At 39.7% G+C, this 26,572-nt stretch overlaps 1 protein-coding gene across 2 annotated transcripts in view; it reads left to right on the top strand.

Annotated features, from left to right (window-relative positions):
* ADAMTS17 (ADAM metallopeptidase with thrombospondin type 1 motif 17) overlaps window positions 1-26,572 on the top strand; it is a 145,800-nt gene that overhangs the window by 66,505 nt on the left and 52,723 nt on the right. For both annotated transcript variants that reach the window (XM_072148604.1, XM_072148603.1), the window contains exons 9-14: window positions 5,013-5,153; window positions 7,420-7,570; window positions 10,703-10,804; window positions 10,934-11,079; window positions 19,606-19,772; window positions 21,632-21,759. In XM_072148604.1, the coding sequence (XP_072004705.1) occupies window positions 5,013-5,153; window positions 7,420-7,570; window positions 10,703-10,804; window positions 10,934-11,079; window positions 19,606-19,772; window positions 21,632-21,759 (835 nt within the window). The remainder of the gene's footprint in view (window positions 1-5,012; window positions 5,154-7,419; window positions 7,571-10,702; window positions 10,805-10,933; window positions 11,080-19,605; window positions 19,773-21,631; window positions 21,760-26,572) is intronic.

The raw sequence follows: 26,572 nt of genomic DNA, 5'->3' as shown, positions 1-26,572 counted from the left end.
TTTCCATGGCTGCAATGTTAAAAAATCAATTTGTAAACTTCAATGCAAATCACCTGATGTGTCCTGTATATTTAATTTTACTTGCATTGCCCTTCCTTCTTGTTCCTGATTGATGATGGGACTTACTGCTAGGACAGTATTGTGTGTAATACTGACAGAGAGAACTCTGCTACAACATTGACCAATTCATATCATGTGGCCAGGTTGATGTCATCTAAGTCCATTACCCAAAAAGATTTGCAAAGTCTACCCTATGTATCTGATCACATGCCTCCATAGAGGCATGGGAAGGATCAGTAGACCATGGAGACATGATGTGATTTCATGTGATCAGATATATACATGGGGTAGATGTTGCAAATCTTATTTGCTAACGAGCTTAGATGACCCTGATCACATGACATGCTGAGAAAAGACATGGGGGGGGGTAATATAACATAAAGTTGATTTATGGGAATGTAAGGGAAACAATTTTTAGCTAAAGGAATGGTGGCATTTAGTTAATAGGGTTCTATGGGAACCTGTCATTAGCTGCAGTTGTGAAAATGTGGTGACAGTTTCCCTTTAATAACGGAGCTTGCCGCGGATCATCGCTCCCCGATGACGTCACAGGGAGCGGTGATCCGTTGCCATGACAGCTTCGGGTCTCACGGAGGCACATTGTAATGAATGAGGAGTAAAATCCCCATATACTGCCATACTGCAGTATGGCAGTATATGGTAGGATCGATCAGACAACCTAGGGTTAAAGTACCCTAGGGAGTCTGAAAAATAGTAAAAGTTAAAAAAAGTTAAAAAAAAAAAATTATAATAAAAAAACCTAAAAATTAAAATCACCCCCCTTTCCCTAGAACTGATATTAATATTAATAAACAGTAAAAATCATAAACACATTAGGTATTGCCGCGTCTGAAAATGCCCGATATATCAAAATATAATAACAGCTTTTCACTGCGTTTAACCCCGTAACGGAAAATAGCGTCCAAAGTCAAAATTTTTTTTGCCATTTTGGAAAATATAAAAAAATTTATAAAAAGTGATCAAAAGGTCGCACAGTCCTAAAAATGATAGCAATGAAAACGCCATCAAAAGTCGCAAAAAATGACACCACCCACAGCTCTGTACACCAAAGTATGAAAAAGTTATTGGCGCCAGAAGATGACAAAATAAAAAAAAAAAATTTGTACAGGAGGTTTTAATTTTTTTTAAATGTATGAAAACATTATAAAACCTATACAAATTTGGTATCCACATAATCGTAGCAACCCAAAGAATAAAATAGACATGTCATTTGGGGCGCACAGTGAAAGCTGTAAAATTCAAGCCCACAAGAAAATGTCGCAAATGTGTTTTTTCACCATTTTCACTGCATTTGGAATTTTTTTTCCCGCTTCCCAGTACGCACCATGGAACATTAAATACCATCACTGCGAAGTGCAATTTGTTACGCAGAAAATAAGCCATAACAGAGCTCTTTATGTGGAAAAATAAAAAAGTTATATATTTTTGAAGGTGGGGAGTGAAAAATGGAAGTGAAAAAACTAAAAAAGGCCAAGTCGTTAAGAGGTTATAGAAGAATTCTTTTTGGGTGGGTTCATTTAAATGGCAGGTTCTCTTTAACACTGTTAAAAATCCGGAGCTTTCACCAATTTTTCGGACCTGAATCAGAATCGTCATTACAACTTGCCCATCCCTACTGTGCTCAGTGATATGGGATGTAAAAGAGCATCATGTGAGTTACATTTTTTGTAAGATTGCATACAGTACAGCTAGATCTTTGTATATTCTCTAGGAAGATGTGTACCCACTGTATTGCGGCATATCTTTGTATAATAAAAAGACTTCTTATATCCCATGACATGTATGAACAGTATACATGCTCAACATGTGTCTGTTGTTTTTCTTTGCACGGTTCATTGGATTTTCTCATAAAGTTGTTTATGAGGGTACTTATTATATGAGTGGCCATATAAAGGGCAGTCTGTTTAGGTACTCGAGGCTTATCCATTTTGCAATGTGTACTGGAACTTTGCTAAGCAAGGTCCAAAAACTTCATATTTTTTTAGGAGAATAATACATTTGAGCTGTTTAAATTATTGTGTCCACCGAGTATTGGATTACTAAATTTATTAATGCCTAAAATTCGTATTCAGATGTTTGGGAGATTTTGTCAATGAAAAAATTTTATACCAACAAATGCATGTTGGGAATTATACTATATTAGCTGGAAAAGCCAAAAGCTTTTCTTATAAACATTACCTTCCAGGAGATTTTTAACTTATTTTATTGTTTGAAAAATCTGAAACTGGAGAGGACCATGTCTTGGTGCTTTAGGAACAAGGCACCTGGCACCATGACCAATTTATAGTGCAACCAAATAATCCACAATGTTCAATTTAGCCTATGTAAAGTCGCAGAGTGAACCCGATACCCCTGAAATAGATTGACCAAAATATCCACCCGCTCTGGGAGAAGGAAGCCTGAATTGTGGGAATAAGTTAACCGTTCTTAACGCAAGGGTCATAGTCATTCATCCTCCACATTGCTCAGTAAAATATCCACATCTTTCCAGATGGTCGGAGACTGGAAACTGAGCCAGAAAATCCATATTTTATAATGTTGCAAAAGCAGAGCAAGGATATTCTACTATGCAAGGCCAGGAAAATATGCTCGTTGTCTGTATTAGCGATCCACATCTTGTGTTGTAAAACCAGCAAAGTCAGTGTCACCGTTTTATGAGAGTTTTTATTGATAGCATTCCTGAAAGAGAGGAGCTACACTGGTCACTCACCGGATGGCTTGTGCCCACCTGGTATCTGCAAGGTGAATAAGACGTTGTATTGGATTCTTACTATGAAAACATGCTAAATTGGCAGTAAATTAATGGAGTCATTTTTGTTTTAAGAATCGAAAGCTAAATGTAAAAATTAAAATTTGTGAACAGAGCATTAATGGGGCTTGGAAAACATTGCATTCTGCTTTTAAGTAGAGTTGGGTTATTTAGTTGGCAGAGCTTAATTAAAGTTTCCTGCCAAATATATGCCATGCATGCATTTGCATATGCATAAATCTGTATTAAAGCCTGGAAAATGGTACATGGAACAGGGTCTGTAATACTTAATTGATACTACTCATGTGATGTTTTAGGCTCCATCATGCAGTCACACCATTTGCACCACCTAAAGTTCTATTTCTGTTTATCAAATTGCATTTGTGTGTAGTTGTGATGAATGTTGTTTTTGGAACTACATTATCCGGATGAAGTTCACCTAAACATATGCCAAAAGGACATACTTCTAACCTTTTTACAGACCTAAAATTTCACTTGGCACGCCTTATGTATGGATGTATTTTCTCTCACTTACAACACAAAAATTCTCAGACACACTTGAACCTCACTGGCTGTGGGCATTTAATGCACTGCTGGTTGGAACAGTGGTCCCCTGTGATGAACATTGCAGTTATTCCTAAGCCAAAAAAAGACTTCACCGATATTAAAAATGACCACTTGACAGCCCATCTATCCAGAGTACATGACTGGTGTTAACACTAAACCATAAGCCCGACTGGAGCAGTCCCTTATCTTAATTCCATGGTTGCTGTTGACTAAGCTTATTTCCACCATCTTCATTGTTCACTCTTCACTGCTGTCCACTACTAGCCCAAATGCCCCTTTCACCTATTGTGGGACATCCCACTTTTCCCCACAATTTTCCCCTGGATGTGATGACCGTGTCTTTAGACAATGGAGAAATTAGGGAAATGGAGACTGGCTGACTGCCCAAGCCTTAAGGGATCTTGTGGACTTCCTTTGGGATAAACTGTTGTGTTCTGCAGTTGAGACACTTTCTGAACATATCCCCCCCCCCTTGATCACAGTTTGTCTGTGACAAAACATCTTTTGACATCTCTGACACACTTTGTCCTTGGTGTACACCTGAAATCCATCTTTTATGATCTCTGCCCTGAATACTAAATTTTCTCGCAAGAGATCCAAAGACTGATTACCTGATCACCTTGACAAACCCTTCCAAACGCTGCTATAGGAGTGGTTATGACGGAGGGGGGTATGCAGACAGCAATAACTGCACAGTCTCCTCCATCTGCCAGAGGTCAGCGGGATAAATGACCTCACCGCAAATCCCAAGTTCTGTCGTCTTTACACAAACTTTACCACAGTAAGTACTAAATAGATGATCCTTTTAGGGTCTTCTACTTAGTTTGGTAAAGTTTAGTGATAGTAGCCAACCCCTTTAATTTAAGATTAATTTTTGTTGGAAAACTCCCTCTTCTACTTCTTCTCACGTCTAGACATGGCACTTGACATGGTTTGGCTTGAGTGCAAGGACATCTCTATTTGCTAAATGTTCCTTTATGTGTACATGCAAGAACACGCTGTCTAAATGTAGGCCATTAAGCTGTACTAACGGAGCCTAAGCACCTTGAAGTTGAGTTGAATTGGGGGCATAGAATGAATTGTTCTGTTTTTATATTTAGGGAATTGTAAAAGTTTTGTCAGTGACTAATCCACCTGTGAGGTCAGAATTTTATAGTGCTGTGAAAAAGTATTTGCCCACTTCCAGATGTCTCCTATTATTGCATAGTTGTCACGATCCATGTTTTGTGATTTTTATACAGAGTGTAATATAAGACACAAGGAACCTGAACAAACACATAACATAGATTGGGACTCATTTTTGCATGCTTTTTAAGAAAATCTTTAGATAATCCTGAAATCTACTCACTCCATGTCACAATTGCAGAGGTTCATTCCAGTTGACACATGGGAATTATTTAATGAGATCCTCACTGACCATGCAGGATATGACAATATCAAAAACTGATAAATTCGACAGATTGAGGCAGATTTAGCAAAAGTTTCTAAAAGTAAGAAAAAGTCCACGGTTACACTAGTCAGTTCTAGGCTGACGCAGTTACATATTTTTGGTGCATTTGTTATATTATTATTGCACATTACTTTTTGACTATAAATGTCTTGTTTTCGTCTTTAGCATGGGTATGAGTCATGACGATGATCACCCATCCTGTGCTGGGCGTTCACATATAATGTCCGGGGAGTGGATTAAAGGTCGGAGCCCAAGTGACCTCTCATGGTCAACCTGCAGTCGTGAGGAGCTGGAGAACTTTCTGAAGTAAGTTTATCATTATGTGAAGTGACCTGCTCTTTTGGGTCATCATAAATTATTGGGTAAAGTTGTATTCATGCTGGTATAAATTCACTTAAAACCATAGGACTTGGTGCTTGTATAAACAAAATATTTCAAAAGTAGGAAGAGAAAAGCCCTTCCTGATTCCACAAGGCCAAAATGTACACCTAAAACATATCAAACTATAAACAACTGAAGATGAGGAAGGGCTTTTTTCTTCCTACTTTTGAAATATTTTGTTTATACAACCACCAAGTCCTATGGCAGTGATGGCAAACCTATGGCACGGGTGGCACTGGGAGCCCTTTCAGTGGGCACCCAGGTTGTCACCCCAGGACAGAGTTCACCAGACAGGACTAGAATCTAACCCGGACATCTTCAGATGCTGCTCTCAATGTTTATTTAAGGTGACACATCCTTGACAGATTGGAACTGCAGGAAAAGTGAGAAGGTATAAACAGGACCAGATTATCTTCCTCTTGCTGGCCCAATGATTCTTCCAGAACCTGGAGAAAAGCTATAATGATGTCTAATTTTGCCCTTGTTCTTTAAATTGTATTGGTGTCCTCAGGGGACCGAAACAACTTAATGTTGTGGAAGAACAGGGATCAATTAGTTACCGTTTAAATTGCCATGTTGGCACCTGATGGTAAAATAGTGGGTCTTAGTTGTAGTTTGGGCACCTCATCTCTAAAAGGTTGGCCATCACTGTCCTTTGGTTTTAAGTGAATTTATACCAGCATGAATACAACTTTACCTTTGCACACAACCATGTTCAGAGGCAGTGAGCTAGCTTCACAAATAGAGGCTATCTCATGGCCCCATATCCTTCTGCGTTCACAGTGCAGTGCATCTACCATGCCTCATCACCTGAGAACTTGCCAACCTTTGCCGGTCTTTCATTTGAGACTGCCATGGGCAGTGCTCACCCCATTTGTGTGCCTTGTGTGTATTGGAAATTTTTATATTGTTTCATTACATAAAGAACAGCCTTTATTTTCTGAACCTAGAATACCCTTTAACTTTAGAGCTTATAGTGTTTCCACTATACCAGTGGTCCCCACCCTTTTGGTATCCAAGGACTGGCTGCACCTAAATTTCTTTTTCCAGGGTAATCCCCTTATCATGTTCCTTTGAAAACTGCATGCCCCCTTTCTTGCAGCTGCTCCCTTTTCTGTAGCTCCATTCATATTGCCCCTTTTTCAGTAGACCCCCCTTTTATAGTGCCCTTTTTCTGTAGCCTCTCCCTTTTATAGTACCCCATTATGTATCACCCTCCTGACAGTGATCCTTTTCTGTAGCCCTTTAATGTCCCATTACCTTTAGCCTTTTCACTGCGTGGGAAAAAATTATACAGTAAATACTCGAGTATAAGCTGACCTGAGTATAACCTGAGGCACCTAATTTTAACACAAAAAAACTGCCAAAATTTATTGACTCAAGTATAAGCCTAGGGTGGGAAATGCAGCTGCTACTCTGTAATAAAATGTCCAGTAGCCTTCCCTTATCATTGAAATGTCCAGCAGCCTCTCTTCACTAATAAAATGTCCAGCAGCCTCCCCTCATTAATAAAAAAATGTCCAGCAGCAGCTTACAGATTAAATGTCTTCAGAAGCCTCCCTTCACAAATTAAATGTCCACAGCAGCAGCCTCCTCTCACTAATTAAATGTCCATAGCAGCCTCCCATCATTAATGAAATGTCCAGCAAAGCCCTCGTAAAAATAAAAAACTCTGTACTTACCTCGGGCTTCCTCTTCCTTTCTCGGCAGAGTGGGCATAGGCATGTCTATGCGCTCTGCATGTGCACACACTATGATGTAATCTGGTGGAAACACCGCGCCGTCATAGTGTGTGTGCTGGGAGAGCGCATAGACGTGCCTCTGCCTGGTAGCCATGAGGAGAAGCGGAGCTGCAGGAAGCAACTAAGATAAGTACCAAGTTCCAAGGCGGTTGGGGACCGCTGCTCTATAATACAAAAATGGAGCTAATACTTTGATAAAGATAATATTGGTAAAATAATCATCAAAACTGCATAAAAATAATTAAGATAAACAGTAGTAGACAGCAGGCTGACAGCTATACTTGGAGATATACCTAGGTATCCGTTTAGGAAAATGCATAATGATCTTTTTTACTCTACATTATAAGTGAGGAATTTATTTCTTTATTACTCGGATTTTCCATTTTAGACGCAATAGGTTGGTCTTATTGTATTGCATTGCACCTCACAGTCCTTTGAATTTCATACAGGTCCAAAGTGAGCTCATGTCTGCTAGTGACAGACCCTCGCAGTCATCATGCCGTCAGGCTTCCCCACAAGCTGCCTGGGATGCATTATAGTGCCAGTGAGCAGTGCCAGATCCTGTTTGGCAGCAACGCCACCTTCTGCAAAAACATGGAGGTGAGAGAGTAAAGGAAGGGACCATGGAACTTCTGGTCAGTAAATGTGCTGCAGTCATTTCTCTTCCCCCCCCCCCCCCCCTCATATTATTTACTTGATCCCAAATATCCTATATTTTGCAACTTGCCCATTGTGAAATAAGAAGCTGTTGATTTTAAGCGTAGCTTAGAGGAATGTAGTCAGAAGTGCCAATGGCTGCGGTGAGGGTGTAAATGTGTAAGGTGCAGAGGTACAGCATCAGTCAGATCTTGTCGTGTTTATTGAGAATGCCCAATTAATCACATACCATTCAATTAGTACTATATGTGGCACTTGGCAGCTGAGAGTCCATGTTACAATAAGACATTGGGGTTTTAAGTTACATCTGTGGGTCCTGAAAATTGATTTTGTAACAGACCCAATTAAATTGTATAAAACTTTTCAGGAATAATATCTGAAATTTATACGGCTGTAAATCCCAAAGGTCTCTTGGTCCTTGACAATGAAGATAAAGCTGGACCTGGTCCTGGCCCTATGTCATCCTTTCAAACTGAAATCCCCCAGATCCTTAGCCTGGTCCCACACCACTCTTTTCCGTCTGTAAAACGGACTGTGTGCTGGCCAAACATAAAGCTGTGGACTGGACTCCTTACATTATAGTGAAATTTCATGCAAGGAGTCCCTGCTTGCCGGTGGAACAGCAGCACCGAACTCATGATTACAATGTAACACTGTTGTTCCGATGGAAAGACGGGGTGCCTTGTATCAGATATCAGATGATATGCACTGTTGTAAGTCTGTAAAATCAATCATGAAATCCGTTTTCCACTAACCGAGCCTGGTCGTGTGGATCCGGCCTTAGGCGCAAAAATTGGAGCTACTTTACATAATTCTTGAAAGTAGAATATGACTATTACAGTTACAATAACATGGTCATTGCTTATATTCTCATATTTAGCTGTCACTACTAAGGGTTCATTTACATCTGATCATGATGAGAAGCAATTACAATAAACATGAAGTAGTGAAGGAATTATATTCTCAAACTCATGAGGTCGCAAGAAATGATGAGCTCTCCATGTAAATGGAGCCTTGGTCCACATTCATGACCACTTTGATTATGTATGGGACTGACAAAATTATGCTATATAGAGTCACATGCACACAAGCTCTCCATTCACATATGAAGCTCAGAGCTGTTGTGACCACTTGGAGTCCCAGCATTCAGACCTTGTGCAATCAAACTATTATTATACATCCCTATAAGTGCTGACTTTATGGTCAGGCCTGGACCAACAGAAGAATCATCTGGGCCTGTGCAACCCTTTTTGTATTGCTTGGAAATTTCCACTCAATAGTAACACCCATTGTGTTGTTGCTGAGAACATAAAATTTTATTCTTGTTAAATGTTTTGCCTAAGATATAAAGATAACAAATATACAAACTGTTCTTTCCATCAATTCCAGCCAACTCCATTCTCATAATGGCATCATATCTTTTGTTACAAGTACGCAGTCTGCCTCTGTGGTCCTGGCACTTGCATGGTCAGAGGGGGGCTTCTGCCTTCTGCAGTAATTACAGAACACATACTGTACTGACATAACATTTATGACATAATTGTGCTCTATTGCCTTTACATACACCCTGGCATGTGCAAGATGTAGTCAGGGTCATGAAGAGTCTGGGCACAACCTTTACAGATACTTGATGGTGAGGTTCCAGCAAAACTTAGATAGAATTACTTGTTTTTCTGAAATTTCTTCCAGCAATGTGCTTTGCATTTACCCTCCCACGTCACAGACTGATGTGCCATGGATTCTGCTATTACATAATTAAAGAGACTGTTGTTTTTTGCCTTCATAGTATCTTTATTGCTTTGTACACTGCTTTTATCAATTAAAAGAAAACTAAAGAATTTTTGTAAATCTACAAACAGGGATATAATCAATTTACCTAATCTTTACTCTGCTTAATACTTTAATCTTTATTCCCACAAAACTTTTCATATTATTGGTAATGGCCCTGGCTTGATCTGACTTTAAACCATAGCCGTCCCCTTTGACTTTTGGACCTCCACCTGCTCTGACCTCTGCCTGCCCTGAACTGTTTTTGGTGGACCTCCTAGTGCTTTGCACTGACCCACCTGCCAGCTGCCTGCTGTGCACTGTTGTCTCCTGACCCATCTGCCCCCAGTACCAGGACTGCTCCGAGAGGTAGTGAAGTTCAGACCCTGCATAGAAATTAAATGTTAAAAACTGCTATGATAATACCCTTGGCATAAGCCTCAGGCTAACCCCTTCTGTTGGCACAGTGGGTCCAGCAACCACTGTCCCAGAGGTCAATTAAAAGATGTGATATCACCACCAACCTTGCCCCCAACTATGACATCATTACATGTTCTGGGGCCTTAAAGGTGACATGCCAGGCTAATGTTTTTATTGCATTATGATCAAATTATTTTTATAATGTCACTCCCACTGTTACAACATGTTCCTTACAAGGGAATCACAAGCCAATATAACTGGCAAACTCCCACCCATTGATTTAATGAGTTAATGCTGTTAACTCATCTGGCTAGCAATGTCGATCCCTTTATCATTTTTACTAGCTTTGGATCTTGGAACAGTGCACCAAGCATCTTGTATAGGCAATTCTCTGTGCTGGGTGCAACCACTGCTCCCTGATGCAGCTGCCAAGTTGGCAGTGGTAGATCCCATAGATCATTTTTTAGGAACAGTATACCTTGTAATAGCCTGTTCTGTGATGTCACCAAGGGAGTAACCTTATGACATCACCTTCCAATATATCTACACCTGTGAGGCTTTAAGTATTCAACAGCCATAACAAAGGACATTCCAGGTAGTGTTGGCAGAGCTCATTGTGACGTCACCACACATGTGATATCAGTACAAGCACTGGAAATATTGCCAAAAGTTTGTATAAACTAGTAAAAGTTTTAAAAACCGAGGATGCATTAAACTTGTATACAATTTTGAGGAAATGTAATTCATGAGATGATACGTGCAACAGCCTTGTATCCTCTAATACAGTGAAGTAGTTCTACTGTGTTCAGTGATCTGCTGGACCTGATTTATGTCTAGAGACATTATACTGATGTTTATGTCACTTGTGTGGCTACAATTTTATTTCAGCATCTGATGTGTGCTGGCCTATGGTGTCTGGTGGAAGGTGATGTTTCTTGCAAAACGAAACTGGACCCCCCACTGGATGGGACTGAATGTGGAGCAGATAAGGTAAGCATGGTAATTTGTGGACTACATGACAAGTAAAATTTTAGGCATCTAAAATGCATCTGTCATCCCGGACCAATAAAATCCATTCTATACTGTATGTCCAGTGATTGTTCAGAGCTTGTGTTACAGTGGTGCAGAGCTGGGGAGTGTGTGAGCAAGACCCCCATCCCTCAGCATGTAGATGGAGACTGGAGTGCATGGAGCCCCTGGAGCATGTGCAGCCGCACGTGTGGAACTGGAGCAAGATTCAGGCAGAGAAAATGTGACAACCCACCGTGAGTGTCTAGTGTGTCCTCCAGCTCATGTTCTGTGTTTCTTATACCTTTCTCTGGTTTGTTTTTGTAGTCACGCTTTTTGCGGTCTCTGACAAACTAGAGGTGTCTGTCCACACCTATGTTTCTTCTCGTCTTTTGAAAAAAAAAACACAGAGTAGGCCAAAACAAGTGTGCATGGGGGGAAGTGAAGAAACGTAGCCGTTGGCTGAACAAGTGATGTCTATGGGTAGCTAAGTTCATCTCTGTCTTCTGTTATTTAAAGATAATAGAACATTATTCTAAGATATTCCTAAAAACTTTAATGTATTAAATGTACAATTGGGTGTTAAAATTCCTTCGGATATGGATCACCTAATATCATACATTTTCTTAGAAAGGTGCAAAATGCACATTTTTACTAAAACAGATATGTCGCATGAGCCTGCAGTTTGAGTGACAACTAATATTAATATCAGTTGTGCAGTAAACATTAGTATGTCAAATGGTGAGAAGAATGGAATTTTTTTCTCTTTGGATTCTAGGATTTAAAAAAATGTAATGGGAATATAATTATTAGAAATGCGTATATACAATAATCACTTCTTTTCCCTAGTGATCCAACCACTATGTGTGCTGCATATGGCGTACTGTGGCATTTGGGCAATTGCATAAATCATGTGAAGGGTTGATATGGACAGTATTTTAGAGAGAATCACAACATAAGAGAGAGCGGGAGGAACCTCCATCAATTATTGGTAAAGGAGACAACCCTAGAACTCCACACCCAATCAAATAACACTTTTTTTTATCTTCAAGAATAATGGTTGATTTATTATTCACCATAATTCAATTTAATTTAGCCTTCAGCCATACAAGTGAAACAGTACAAGTTTTCCATGTTCTCGCAATGGAAATTCTTCCTGCCAGGAACAAGTGTTCTAGAAGTTTGGGCACGTTCAGCATTGGAGCAATGAGAACAACCTGATCAGGTGCCATCTCCAAACTGATCATTGTGACTGAATAAAAAAGACCACAGATTTTGGGCCAGAAAAGCTTAACTTTAGGACAGTCCTACTAAAGATCTATCCCCTCTGCATTGCTGAATAGAGGCTGAGGTGGCTTGCAGAAATATGTTTGTGAATAATGGAATCGTATACCATATTATTGCTTGCCTCCATGCTGTTCTAATAGACAATTTGGTATTAGGATGAGTTTTACCCTGCCTAAGTAAGGACAAAATCTAAAGTCTGCAATAGAGGTTCTTTGACCATCCAATTGATCGGGATGTAATTTGTAGAACACCATGTAACATATGACAATCATATGAATGTAATTTGTTTGTTGCATACATTTCTGCAACTTGTGAATTTACTCTAAGAAGAATTTGGGAAAGGAAGTGGCCACAACTCTGAATAGATTTAGAGACATGCACTGTAATACAACATGCCGTGTCTCCCTATAACCTTTACTAGCAGATGACACTTCCAAGGGGGTACCAAGAGGGTAACACCAGCTTTGCGGATGGCTCCAGGATCCTTGGAATGGCAGAGCTTTCTTATGGTTTGTGGAAATCAGACATTGCTTCTGGCAGTATCACCCTACCAGTTATATGAGCCAAGCCTGTAACAGGAAAATGAGGTGGTGCAAGGGACCCTTCCAAGTACATAGAGACTTTATCGTGTAATTGAGCTGTGCCTGCGGCACATATCACATGTATATTGAATAGTGTTAAGCTCTCGGCCAAGCTGCTCGAGGTCATGGACAGCTCTGGAGATTTCTTCTGGAAGAAAAATCTGTATTTCTTATCATGTAACTATTGTGAAGACAATATTTATATTACACAATAAAGTATATTGTACTGCCTTCAGAAGCTAGTACATTCATGGGGGCTTTATTTCCTAGAGTACCTTGGTCCCCAACTTACCGTAGTTTGCTAGCTACCTTCAAAATGTAGATGCGTATTAAGGGGTTTTCATCTAGGCACAAAGTAGGTAATAAATTTGAATGAGGGTCCCAAATCTTTCTTTCCTTTGTACTGTACTGATCACAATAGATTTTCGAGAATAGTAGTGGATGAGCCTTGCTTCTCCATCCATTGACTGAAACAGCAGGATACTCAATCCTTGTCCAATGTGAACATGCAACAATTGATTAATGTTATGTAATTCTAATTAATGTAAGATAATCAGTACTTTGAATTTGGTGTTCAAAGGTTACTGTAGTAACATTAATATAAAGATCTCATTGAATGCCTTTGGAGAGGCTATCTGTTCTCATAGACAGCTATTTGCACAACAAAAATATGCACAGCAAGGTTTTTCATTCCTATATTCAGCACCCCAGAATAATTTATCATTTCTAAGGGACCTTACCAGGGTAACCATGTAGATGACAAATGATTGGAACATGGTACTGCCTACTATATATGCTACAACTTATATTGTCTTATATTATATTATATTGTATTATATTGTCGAATGTTCCTAAAGGAGTCAGGAGTTCATGATTTCTAGGGAAGGCTCAGTTGGTTTTTCCTAATTTATACATTATAACCAACACATATGGTTCTCTTTGCAACATATAATTGAAGTTCATTTCAATATTCACTACATATGCGCGTAACCTGACACATATGTATGTACTCTAAAATTTGGGTCAAGGCAGGATGCTTCACATTAGAGGTGCAGCAATTATCGTATTATGTGTCACCTTCAAGGTTTATGCATCTCTGAAGCAGTTGCCTGTGGTATTGCATATATTGTGCAGACTTGGCATTGGCAAGGTGCCTCCGGGGCAGAATGAGAATGGTTTTAATGAAATTAGCCATCCACCCACCGTGTAGTGTAACAGGTGGTCCTAGATGTATAACGATGGCATGGAATCCGGTTCTCTGTTGCTTTTCTGTTGCTTTGCAAGGCAGATTACTCAGTAACAGCAAAGAAAACAGTACAAAGGGTCATAAAGGTTGACAGGCAGTGTTGGCAAGTTGTATCAACTTTGTCATTTCCAACACTCTACATATACTTTGTATGTATTAATTAACTTGTCTCGAGTGACCTGTAACTCCCCCTGAACGCTGCATACTTTCTGTCATCAGAAAGACGTCTTACATTTTATGAGGAAAGCAACAAAATATGAAACAATGTTGCCCAAACAATGATAGAAAATAGCGAAGAGGCATATAAATAAAATGACAACAAAGTAAATAATTGCAATTCACTAAGGTCCAAGGCCAATTAACTTATTTTGCCTCCCATAGAATTTCTTATGCCAGCATGCTTGACTTGCCCCCAAGCTGTAAGATGCCATGAATTATCATATAGAAATAACGCTAAAGTGGTGCAACATTTTGACATTTTAACATCTGTAGGAAAACAGTGATGATCCTAGGGTTCTAGTTCTATTTTGGGTTCTAGATTGTATCAAAGTCTTGTAAGTGCTGAGTCAAAAAATGGTGCTGTGTAGGATACCTCTGTAGTCTGCAAGGTAACCCTACTCAGACAGCAGGCCTGTACAATACGAAGACATTGGCTAAATAGTTAAATTAAGCACTCCATTAATTTTTTCATCCCTGCACCTCTTATTAGATTTCAGTGTACATAATAAAAGAGCAGGATGCAATACAGCCTCATGTTTGCTCTACACCATCTTCACTTTTGTATTTCTACATATCTATGATCTCTGATACCAACCCCATGATGCCTCAGCACAGCATCACACAAGTAGCTATAATCGTTAATATTTCTGCCTGTTAGGATCACGGTAGGAATTTCCTTTTCTCTATATCTTCCTCAAAATGTAAGAGATCAGCTGAATTGTTCTACATTATAACAACCTACATATGCTACACAACAACTTGTATATACATCACAAAAATAAAACCTAAAAACGAGTCTCGGTTCAAAATGTTAACTTCTTTACTATTTAATATGTATGAAATCCAACTATCACATAATAAAATTACATATGCACAAAAGACAATGGGGGAAATTTATTAATTTGTACACTACAGAATTCTGTCATATTTTGCACTAAAAGACTGTACCACATTTATAAAGGGTTTTAGACAGTTTTCTGTCTCTCCTTCAACTAGGTCAACAAAAGGGGTGTGGTCTGTGAAAAGGGGGCGTGACCCTGCGCCAAAAAGGTCTGTGCACCAAAAATGCTGCTGACCCGACGGAATTTTGTCCTAATTTTCTGGGGTAAAGTAAGCCAACTAGTAGGAGGTGCAGAGTACGGCTAGACAGTCTTAGGCTACATTCACACTACAGTATGGGGGACATATATAGGGCCGACGTATATGCGGCCGATATACGTCCCCCATACACTTCTATGGGCTCGCGGCGCCCTACGGGAGCGGTACGGTGCAGCACACGTGCGACACCGTACCGCTCCGTAGCCCGGGAAAAAATAGGACATGTCCTATCTTTTCCCGTAATACGGCGTCACGGCCATACATCGCTATGGAGAGGGACGGGGGTGAGCTGCGCTCACCTCCTCCTCCTCTCCCCGCGCTGTGTGTGCCCGCCGTGCTACGGTGCGGCGGGCCCACGGCAGTGTGAATATAGCCTTATACTGAGACAGATTTATCATCCAGCACCAAACACTTATATGAATTTGGTGCAGAATAAGACTGTCTAGTCTAAGTCTGCACTGTCTAATCTTAGGACACATTTTATAAATCTGTGCCAATGTTATAAACCATTAGCGATGAAGCGCACAAATTAAATGAGCCAAGTAGTTATACCAATGCTACCAATAGCGGGTACTGCCCTGGCAGGAGTATCACAAGGTGCCTGTACTATATCCTTGTTCTGTCCCCTCACAATGCAGAGCTGAGCCCTCTCCATACAGAGTGAATGCCTGCTGCATTATTGTCACAATGTTCAATGGCAATTGCTGTCATTCCACAGTCCCCCTTACACCCTGCTGCAGGCAGGTTGTAATAGAGAAACAGAATGGTTACAATATACTTTAGTACAAGAGTAATGCAGTTCATTGTATGACCAATCATCTAGGGCAGGGGTGGGCAATTAATTTTCCCATAGGCGCACATGAGAAATTGGAATAGTTTCAGAGGGCCAGACTGATATACTTAAAGGGGTATTCCCTCTTCAGCAAATACATGTTATTGTTTGTATAATAAAAAGTTATACAATTTTCCAATAAAAGATATATAACCCACAGTTCTGATTACTCTCTGATACTACTGAGCTATACACCTATGTAACCGTCGTTAGATTTCCGTTCACTTGAAGTAAACATAGAAGCGTCCTATAGAATAAAAGCAAGCAGAGATCTAGAGAACTGTGAGGAATTGATACAGAAAGTATATTGGAAAATTGTATAATTTTTCATCATGCAAACAATAACATTAATGTGCCGAAATAAGAATACCCCTTTTACTTCAGTTCTTTTCAAAGACTAGCACAGTGATGGTGAACCTTTTAGCCGCCAAGTGCCCAAACTGCAACCCAAAACTCCCTTATTTATTGTGAGGTGCCAACCAAAAATTAAAGCAGTAACTTATTGCTCCCTGTACTCCAATAAGTTTCAATCATATTGGCCTCCTGAGGACAAGATGGAAAACTTGCATCATTTTAGCTTCTTTTATATCCCTCTGTACACAGAGAATCGTGGGGCCAGCAGAAGATCCTCCTGAGATAATTCGGTCCTGTCTACACATTCTCCCTCTTCCTACAGTCCTATCATTTTAATATATGACGGAAAGCAGCATCTTTTTAAGTTTCTTGGAACTGCAGGAAGATTCTTTGAGTCCTGTCTGGTGTGCTGGAGCAATGGCCTGGGTACCCACAGAAAGGGCCGCCTCTCTACATAATAACTAGCATCTCTACGTAATAACAGCAAATGAAACATTGCAATAACACTACAATGTGGAGCACAGAATTATAGCACAATTTAACAAACCTTTTTTGAAAATGTCTCCTTTAGTCTTCTGGTCGGTACAATCACAAGGATACCAAATTTATAAAATTATTTTAAAAATGAAAACCTTTTGTACAAAAGAAAATTCTTCTTTTTGCCATCTATTGGCACTAATACCTTTTTAATACTTCATGTACAGAACTGATGTTTCAGACATTTGTGCGCTATTTTCTCCCAATACAGGGAGATAAAGTTTTTTATATTTTGATAGATCGAACATTTTGTTTATTTCAGTTCTAGGGAAAGGGGGGTGATTTGAACTTTTATTTATTTTTTTTATTCAGTAATTTTATTATTCATTTTCATTTATTCCTCCCAGCACTGACTGCGGGTCTTTTTCTCCCATTTATAATGCCCAATTCTTCTTCCATTATGCTGCTATTTCAAAATCCCTTATGATCCCATTCACAATGCCCTCTCTCATTATGCCCCCTTTTATAATGCCCTCTCTCTTTATGCCCCCTTTTTATAAAGCCCTCTCTCTTTATGCTCTCCATTTGGTCCCCTCAGGATTTAAGAGCAAAAAACTCTGCCATGAACTACTGTCATTTCTTCACTCTTCTTCTGCTCTCCATGGCTAACACAGTACAAATCTACACTACTATGAACTACAGTCAGCTGCATTGCACAATCTAGGTGCAGTACTACTGTATGGCATCTGGCTAGTATGGCATCTGGCTCACGCGCTGCCACTGGCCCCAAACTCCCCGCACGACTGTGCACCACAGTTGTGGCAGGCGGTCTCTTGGGCTGCCCAAAAAAACGTGGGTAGGATGAGGCCTGTGGGACGCACAATGTTCTGCCCTAAAGTATCTTTAAAAAATTTGAATGTTAAAGAAATTTAAATATAACTCTGAATCAGCCCCCTTTCTGTAGCATAGAAAGAAAAGTAAGCAAAATCATAAACATATTATCAATGCCTAAGCACCAAAATGCCAAATGTATACCATATGTTGAGTGCCGTAACAGGGAAAAAAAAACACAAAAGACATAAGCACTTTTTGACACAATAACCTTTGAATAAAAAGTGATCAAAAGCTTGCGCAATTCCCCAAATTATAGCAATAAAAACTTCAGTTGCTCCTTTGAAAGAATGACCCCTTATGTATACGTTGTACTGAACTGTAAATATCTCCCCAGAGAGATTCTATACTTTTTTAGGCGTTAAAACATAGAAAAGCTATATAAATTTGGTATTTCTTTGACTACAGACATGCAACTACATTTTTTGTCAGTAAGTTAAATCTTTAAAACCAGGATAATTTACTGGTAATTTATTTTCTGTGTAGTTACAGATGTGAAACTCTTTGTTCCACACTTTTTTGAGGGGTTGTCAGGTTGTAGAATTTCCTAAGTGTTGAGAAGGGACCAGAAACTATGTTCTGTGATTATGAAATGTTCTACAGTATAGATACTGAGAAGTTCAATGTAATCTATCATCAAAAAATGCATAGCCATGTTTTAATTTCTTTGTCAAGTGCATCCATAAATAAAGGAATGATCAAATATGGCAGATCTTACATGTGCTGACATCTAGTGGGCAGAAATGTTACATTGCAGTATGGTGCAAGGACAGCTTCTTATTTTGTCTGTATACTGTTCTATATTCCAATAACTATAAGGCTACCATAGGTAGAGTTTTATTTAAAATAGTTCGCCACAATTGCTGCATTAATCTGCAATATAATCATTTGACTGCAAATTTTCAGTTGGAATGCCACAGCATTTGGGTGCAATTGGATCAGAACTGGGTGGATCTGTCGCTGCTGAATTGCGCTGTGGATTTCTTTTTGCAGTTCTGAATGGAAAATCTGTGACTGTTCCATGCCATGTGGACATTACATTATTTATAGGGAGGGAATTGCAAATAATACCTAACTCTGGGAAGCATAATATTAAGCAATATAATTAAAATAATTGAAGAAAAATATTATTGCATTAGTAACACATGAGGGAACCTGTCAGATACATATCAGTTATTGTAATATATAGGGATCTGGGGTGGCAGGTACAGTTTCTCCATAAGGGTCACTTCATGATAACACAAGGAGTCTTTAAGGTCATTCGTAAAGCAAATGAAATAGAACAGCCTAAAACTCCATATCATGCAGATTCTATTGGATGCACTTCATAAGGATACACAACTCCTACAACAATTTGTACCACTCACTATATAAATGTCTCCTCTTACTTAATGTATTTCTAATGACTGCTTAGCGATTGCATTCCTTTGTATAGTAACATGAACGTTTCTCTCAATATTCCTGCAGAGTTTTTGTTTTAGCTTTCCAGAAGAGTTTGCAAATGTGTCTCATAAATCATTGTAATGAGTTGGTTGTATTAGTAGGAAAGGGAACGGAAATGTAACCCTGTTATATGGATAGACACAGCATTAGTCCAGACCTAATGCAAGTACAGATTTATTAACCTGCAGACTGAAAGCCTTCCAGGAAACATAATTCTGACATTGAAAAATACAAAATTTGGTGCTGTTAATAGAGAAAAGATATGGCCAACACGATGGACATTGGAGCTCAGAACAAAAGAACATCCTGCTTAATGGGGCTTTAAATATTGATCATTTTTTTGTCTTTTTGACAGCCCGGGACTTGGTGGACAGAGCTGTAAAGGGACAAGCGTAGAGCACATGGCTTGTGAGAACGCTCCGTGTCCCAAAGGAGGATCCAGTTTTAGGGACCATCAGTGTCAAACTCATGACCGCAACATGAACAAGAAGAAAAGCTTCCAAACTGCTGTGATCTTTGATGGTCAGTTCATTTGATAGAAAATGTCACCAATGCCACTCAAACTCCAAATAGTAAATTATTCTGAATGCTAATAGTGTCCAATTGATGTTTTTTTTCTGCTCCGCCATTGTTGCAAAATCAACTTTTATTCTTCTACTCACTTCCCTAGTATTAAGTTGCAGTCAAGCTCCCTCCCTGTCCTCACTGCCTCTCAGTTTCCTAACACCGTCCCCCTCCTTCCTAGTGCCGACATCAGTCTCGCCCTGTGCCAAAATCCCACAAATGCACTGTATGCCTGTGATTTCAGCCGACACTAGTCGGAGACACACAGGGCTAGTACGAAAATCACAGGTGCACCGTAAATGCGTGGGACTTCAGGACAGAGGGTGATGTAATAAGCTGACTGGCTAAAAGGAGGCAGAAGGGGCTTGACTGCATAGTTGAGCTGCCCCGCCTCCTTGACTTGTTAGGGAAGTGAGTAACTTTTTAACTATTTTTCTTTTGTTAGTTCAGCAGGTAATAATAACACAGGGCTAGTACGAAAATCACAGGTGCACCGTAAATGCGTGGGACTTCAGGACAGAGGGTGATGTAATAAGCTGACTGGCTAAAAGGAGGCAGAAGGGGCTTGACTGCATAGTTGTAAATGCGTGGGACTTCAGGACAGAGGGTGATGTAATAAGCTGACTGGCTAAAAGGAGGCAGAAGGGGCTTGACTGCATAGTTGAGCTGCCCCGCCTCCTTGACTTGTTAGGGAAGTGAGTAACTTTTTAACTATTTTTCTTTTGTTAGTTCAGCAGGTAATAATAACACAGGGCTAGTACGAAAATCACAGGTGCACCGTAAATGCGTGGGACTTCAGGACAGAGGGTGATGTAATAAGCTGACTGGCTAAAAGGAGGCAGAAGGGGCTTGACTGCATAGTTGAGCTGCCCCGCCTCCTTGACTTGTTAGGGAAGTGAGTAACTTTTTAACTATTTTTCTTTTGTTAGTTCAGCAGGTAATAATAATGAAATATTCTTCACTGGGTAAAGCAGCTTCTCTGTGCCCTTTTTCTGCTCTTTCTCCTGTAATGAGCAAAGTATCTGTAAGCCTTCCAAGGTTGTCCACCTCATACATTTCGGAAGGATAAAAATTTTCCATACCTAGAGAACATTTCCCTTAAAAGGAACCTGTCACCAGATTTTACCCCATTAAACCACTATTCCCCTCTGGTAGGAGATTGAAGGTCCTTACAAGGTCCTTTTATGTTAAACCTCATCCGTTTAGCTATAAACAAAAATCTTCCAAGTGTGAGGCAAATATGACTCTTCTCACATCATTTTCAGGTGAGATAAATCAAGTGTTGAACCCCTATGTGTTTAGATGCCTGTAGCTCTGCTTTGATAAAGCTGAGATTTCTATCTTTAAAATGACACAAAAAGCATGTTTCGTGGTCCGATAGAACAGAAGATAGAGGCTTCTGAACTGACCCCCCACAACCACTAAACTTCACTCATCTCATGCGAAAATTAGCTGAGATTATATGTAAACTGTTGAGATTTTGCTTAAAAGAGGGAATTTTGCTTAGAAAGGACATTTCATTCTCTACTTAATGGGGCTGCTAGTTTAGTAAGTTAAAACCTGGTGACAGGTTCCCTTTAATAATTGTTAAGGGAAATGTTCCTTTATCTCTCAGCTGTCAGTGAACACAGGACAGAAAGTTGATTTACACAAACTGCTTAAATAAGGAAGAAAGGCAGAGGAAAAATATTCTTTAAATAAATATATTACAAATTTTACCATTATGATCCGCACTGTACACTTTATTTTTCTTTATTATTAAATTTCTTTATGGTTTTAGGTATCAATTGTATTAATGTAATTTTTTTTTCTTTCAGATAAACCCTGCGAGCTGTACTGTACCTCTGTTGGCCGCGATACCCCAGTGCTGGTGTCGGACAGAGTCCTTGATGGAACACCATGTGGTCCCTATGAGGCGGATCTCTGCGTTCATGGCAGGTGCCAGGTGGAGTAGCTCACATGTTTTTTGCACTATTTCTTCCTCTCAGGTTACTTTGTTTGTTAGTACAGGGCAGAATAATGTCATGTTACAATGATTTCATGCTGTTTGCTGCAATGCGCCTTGTCTCTTTTTTTTTTTTTATAAATTCTGTGCAAATCAGAGATTTCTATTTCTAGTTACTGCAATCTGGATTTTTATTACAGCTAATTTTTTTTAATTGATTCCAAGCAAAAAGCAACATTAAGTTGCATATTGTAAAACTTATCTAAAATTACAAGTACATGTAAATGGAGGCAATGTTAAATGGCCTCCATTGGAGGCAATGTTAACGACTGCTTATTTAATCATGGTAAAAGAAAGTACCACATCATTCAATGGCTTAATCTAGATTTACAAAATATACATGAGAAGGAATAATGTAAGGTAAGTAAACTAACGCTCTGTTCACATCTTTGTTCTTTGTTCCATAGTCATGCCTTATTGTAGGGGCAGAAAAATATATGGCAGTGCTGAACCCACAGCTTTTGGTTATCTTTTGACTATTACAGGGTAAATCATGTCTTGTGTCCTGGCATATTACCGGATAATATGTCAGGAAGTGGTGGATATGTGAGGCATGTAAGAGACCTACTGCAGGGAGACTATAGGTTTAGGAGGGCAAATTACCTACCAGATCAGATACATAACCAGAAGTGGAGAGTCGTCATGATGAGCAGCTCTTTAGTCCCTTGCTTTTCTCTCTGTCCCAGCATGATCAAAATGAGAAAATAGTAAAGATGTAGAAAACTACATTTTATTTAAAGGAAATCTACATCTACCAGACAATTCCTGCAGTCGACTCTGATGACCGCTCTTGTGCGAGAGTTGCCAAGAGCCGGGTGATGCAGACAGGAGAGTAAGGAGAGGGGCATTCAGACTCTAAAGAGGTGTTAATAATTAACAGACGACTGAGCCCGGGGGCTCTGGTGACGCCCCCAAAGCCCCTCAGACTTATTTGCATAATTTTAAAAGACCTTTTTTGTCTTTTTTGTGCAGATGTTTTTGATGCCTTAAAAACATGTATTTCTCATCTTCACTATTTTTCTCTTTTGGATCGCACCCATTTCTTTTTTGTTCATGTCTATATGCCTGTAGCGGCCTTTGTGCTGTGATTCTGTCATGTACAAGCTCCACCATTTTATACAATATATGGTGAGCTGATTTGTGGGATAGTTTTTTCATAATAATACAGCTGAAAACATAGCTAAGCAGGTGCAAAGAACTGTCCTTAACCCCTTAAGGACGCAGCCTGTTTGCAGGTTAAGGCTCGCAACTTTTTTTTGAAATTTGACCAGTGTCTCTTCCTGTGGTAATAACTTTTGAACACTGTTACTTATCAAAGCGATTCTGAGATTGTTTTTTCCCCACATGTTGTACTTCATTTTAGTGGTAAATTTTGGCTGATAAGTTTTGCGTTTATTTACAAAAAAAAGAAAAAAATGATGAATTTTTAGAAAAATTTGCCATTTTCGAAATTCAAAATCACCGCGTTTTCAGGCAGATAGATTTACCACCTAAATAACTTGCAGAATAACATTTCCCATTTGTCTACTTTTCATTTTCATAATTTTTGAAATGTTTGGATAATTTATTTTGACGTCACGCGGCCTACAAATCGAATAGCGATTTTCCGTATTTTCGGAATTGACTATTTTGGGGATAAATACTGTTTGAAATCAAATTTTACATATTTAGCAACAAAACCCCCTATATAACCAACCCATTTTCAAATCTGCACCCCACAAACTATCAGAAACAGCACTTACAAAAATTGTTAACCCCTTGAGATCTTCATAGTAATTGAATCAAAATGGCGGTGAAATTTAGAATGGTCAAATTTTGTCGGTTATACGTTCATTTAGCCCTAAAATTTACACATTTCCAAAAGATAAAAAGAGAAAACTCACCATAAAATTTGTTCTACAATTTCCCCTGAGTGCAGCGACTCCCCACATGTGGACATTACTTGTGTTATGGGGGCACAGCGAGGCGCAGAAGGGAAGGAGCACCATGCAGCTGCCAGGATTTTAGTTTTTTGGTTGCCCCCTTTTGAAGGCTATAAAATTTTCGCTTTGTCGTTATTGGGGCCATGTGACGGCATTTTTTTTGCGGGACGAGATGCTTTTTCCAGTGTTACCATTTTGGGGTTGGTATCACCTATTGTTGAAAATTTTGGAACTTTTTTTTTGAGGTCATGAGTAGAAAAGCATCAATTCTGTACTGGATTTTTTACTTTTTTTTTTTTCGTGTTCACCATATAGCCTAATAATCCTGTTATCTTTATTCTATGGGTTGATACGATTACGGGGATACCAGACATGAATATTTTTTCTTATGTTTTACTAAATTTGCCAAATAAAACCCTAATGTGGGGAAAAATCTATCATTTTTGCATCGCTGTCTTCCAAGTGGCATAACATTGTTACGTTTTTGGCTACAGAGCTGGTTGATGGCTTGTTTTTTGCGGGACATGTTATTCTTTGCAACAATATCATTCTGGAGTACATATGTTTTGTTGATCACTTTTTATTGCATTTTTAGTGGGATATAATAGGTAAAAATCATAATTTTTGGCGGGTTTTTGACGTTTTTTTTTTACGGCGTTCATCATATGGGTTCAATAGTTATTTAGTTTTATTCTACGGATTGTTACGGACGCGGTGATACTATATATGTGGGGTTTGTGTTATGATTTAGACTTTTTTGAGCGTTATATGTCTCTTTATATGTTTTGGGGCTTATGGGCATTTTTAGTGATTTATAAGGTAATTTTTTATTGAAAAACATTATTTTGTACATTTTTTACATGATCCACCATGGGATATGAACAAGCAATCATCTGATTGCTTGTTCTTGATAATACTCTGCAATACTAATGTATTGCAGGGTATTATCAGTGCCAGCCTATGCAAATGCATAGGCTGACACTTTGCCTTTAAGATGACGTCACAGACGCCATCTTAAAGGTAAACCCTCCAGGCTTCTCTGGGGTCCCGATCGGACCCCAGAGGAGCCAAAACAGCGATCGGCCCCCCCGAAAACGGTGCGGGGGGGCCGATCGTGGGGTAAAGAGCCCCAGAAGGCAAGTTAAATGCCGCGGTCGCGTTGACCGCGGCATTTAACGGGTTAAACACCCGCGATCGGAGCCCACTCCGACCGCGGGTGTTAGCCGGGGATGTCAGCGGTAAATCACCGCTGAAATCCCGCGGCTAACGATGCCGGTTCGGCTGCTATGCAGCGCTGAACCGGCATCGGCTCTGCGCCGTAGCTGTACTGCGCTGAGCGCTAATCGTCGGAAGCTGCGCAGTACAGCTACGGCGCGGAGCGCTAAGGGGTTAAAGGGGTTTGTATTCCTGTGATAACAGGATATGGAATACATTAAGGGTTGCACCTCTGGGACTTGGTCCTTTCTCAGTTAGGAAGTGGCCATGGATGGGCAATCTTCTTCTTCTATTGCACAATGCCAGTGACACCAGGCAGGATGGGGAGGGAGGGTATTTTTAGGGATACGACTCGTTATAACACACAGCTCTGATTACTCTATGATACTAATGAGCCGTGCACCTGTGTGACCATGGTCAGATTTTTGTCCACTGGAAGTAAACATAGGAGCTTTTTATACAATGACATCAAGCAGAGATCTAGAAACAGAGAAGTACAGAAAGTACAGTACAGGCAGTCCCTGGGTTACGTACAAGATAGGGACTGTAGGTTTGTTCTTAAGTTGAATTTGTATGTAAGTCAGAACTGTATATTTTATCATTGTAATCCCAGCCAGAACTTTTTTGTTCTCTGTGACAATTGGATTTTAAAAATGTTGGATTGTCATAAGAATCAATATTAACACTAAAGCTTAATTACAGACACCTGTGATAACTGTTATAGCTGATCATTGTAGCCTAGGTCTAAAGTATAATAAATTACCCATATCCAGAGGTCCGTTTGTAACTAGGGGTCGTATGTAAGTCGAGTGTTCTTAAGTAGGGGACCGCCTGTATATTGGAAAATTGTGTTCAAATAAAATGTGCTTTTTACTCAGACTAACTTCGATTCTGTGTTGATTACATGTTGCTTGTTGGCTCCAAGAACTATTTAACAATTAGACTTGCATCCAATATAATCACTGCACTGGTCGCCTTGAGACCTGACCTAACAGTATCATGGAGCAGGGGCGTAACTAGTAGGGGCGTAACTTGAGGGGTGCATAGGGTGTGGACGCAACCGGGCCCAGGAGGCCTAGGGGGCCCATACGATGTACCTTTCCTATATGAGAACACTAGTACAGGTGGTCCCCTACTTAAGGACACCCGACTTACAGGCGACCCATAGTTACAGACGGACCTTTCTGCCCACTGTGACCTCTGGTGAAGCTCTCTGAATGGCACTTTATTCCCAGGCTGCAATTATAAGCTGTACGGTGTCTGTAATGACGTTTTATTGATAATCCTTGTTCCCATGACCGCAAAAAAAATTGAAATCCAATTATCACAGGGACATACAAGAATTTTGCCTGGAGTCACAATTAGAAAATATACAATTCCGACTTGCATACAAATTCAACTTAAGAACAAACCTAAAGAACCTATCTTGTACGTAACCCGGGGACTGTCTGTACACTAAACAATACATTATAATTGGTGGGCCTGGCACACATTTTGCACTGGGGCCCGGCAGCTATGAGTTACACCACTGCCCTTTAGGTCCTTTTACCACCTGGATTTCCAGAAGGAGAATCGGTACCATCAGTATTCCATTGCAATGCTATTTCACAATTTTT

This window comes from Engystomops pustulosus, chromosome 4 (genome assembly GCF_040894005.1).
Source record: "Engystomops pustulosus chromosome 4, aEngPut4.maternal, whole genome shotgun sequence".
Classification (NCBI taxonomy): Eukaryota; Metazoa; Chordata; class Amphibia; order Anura; family Leptodactylidae; genus Engystomops; species Engystomops pustulosus.
Note: the sequence above shows the minus strand (reverse complement) of the source record. Positions and strands in the feature narration are given on the sequence as shown.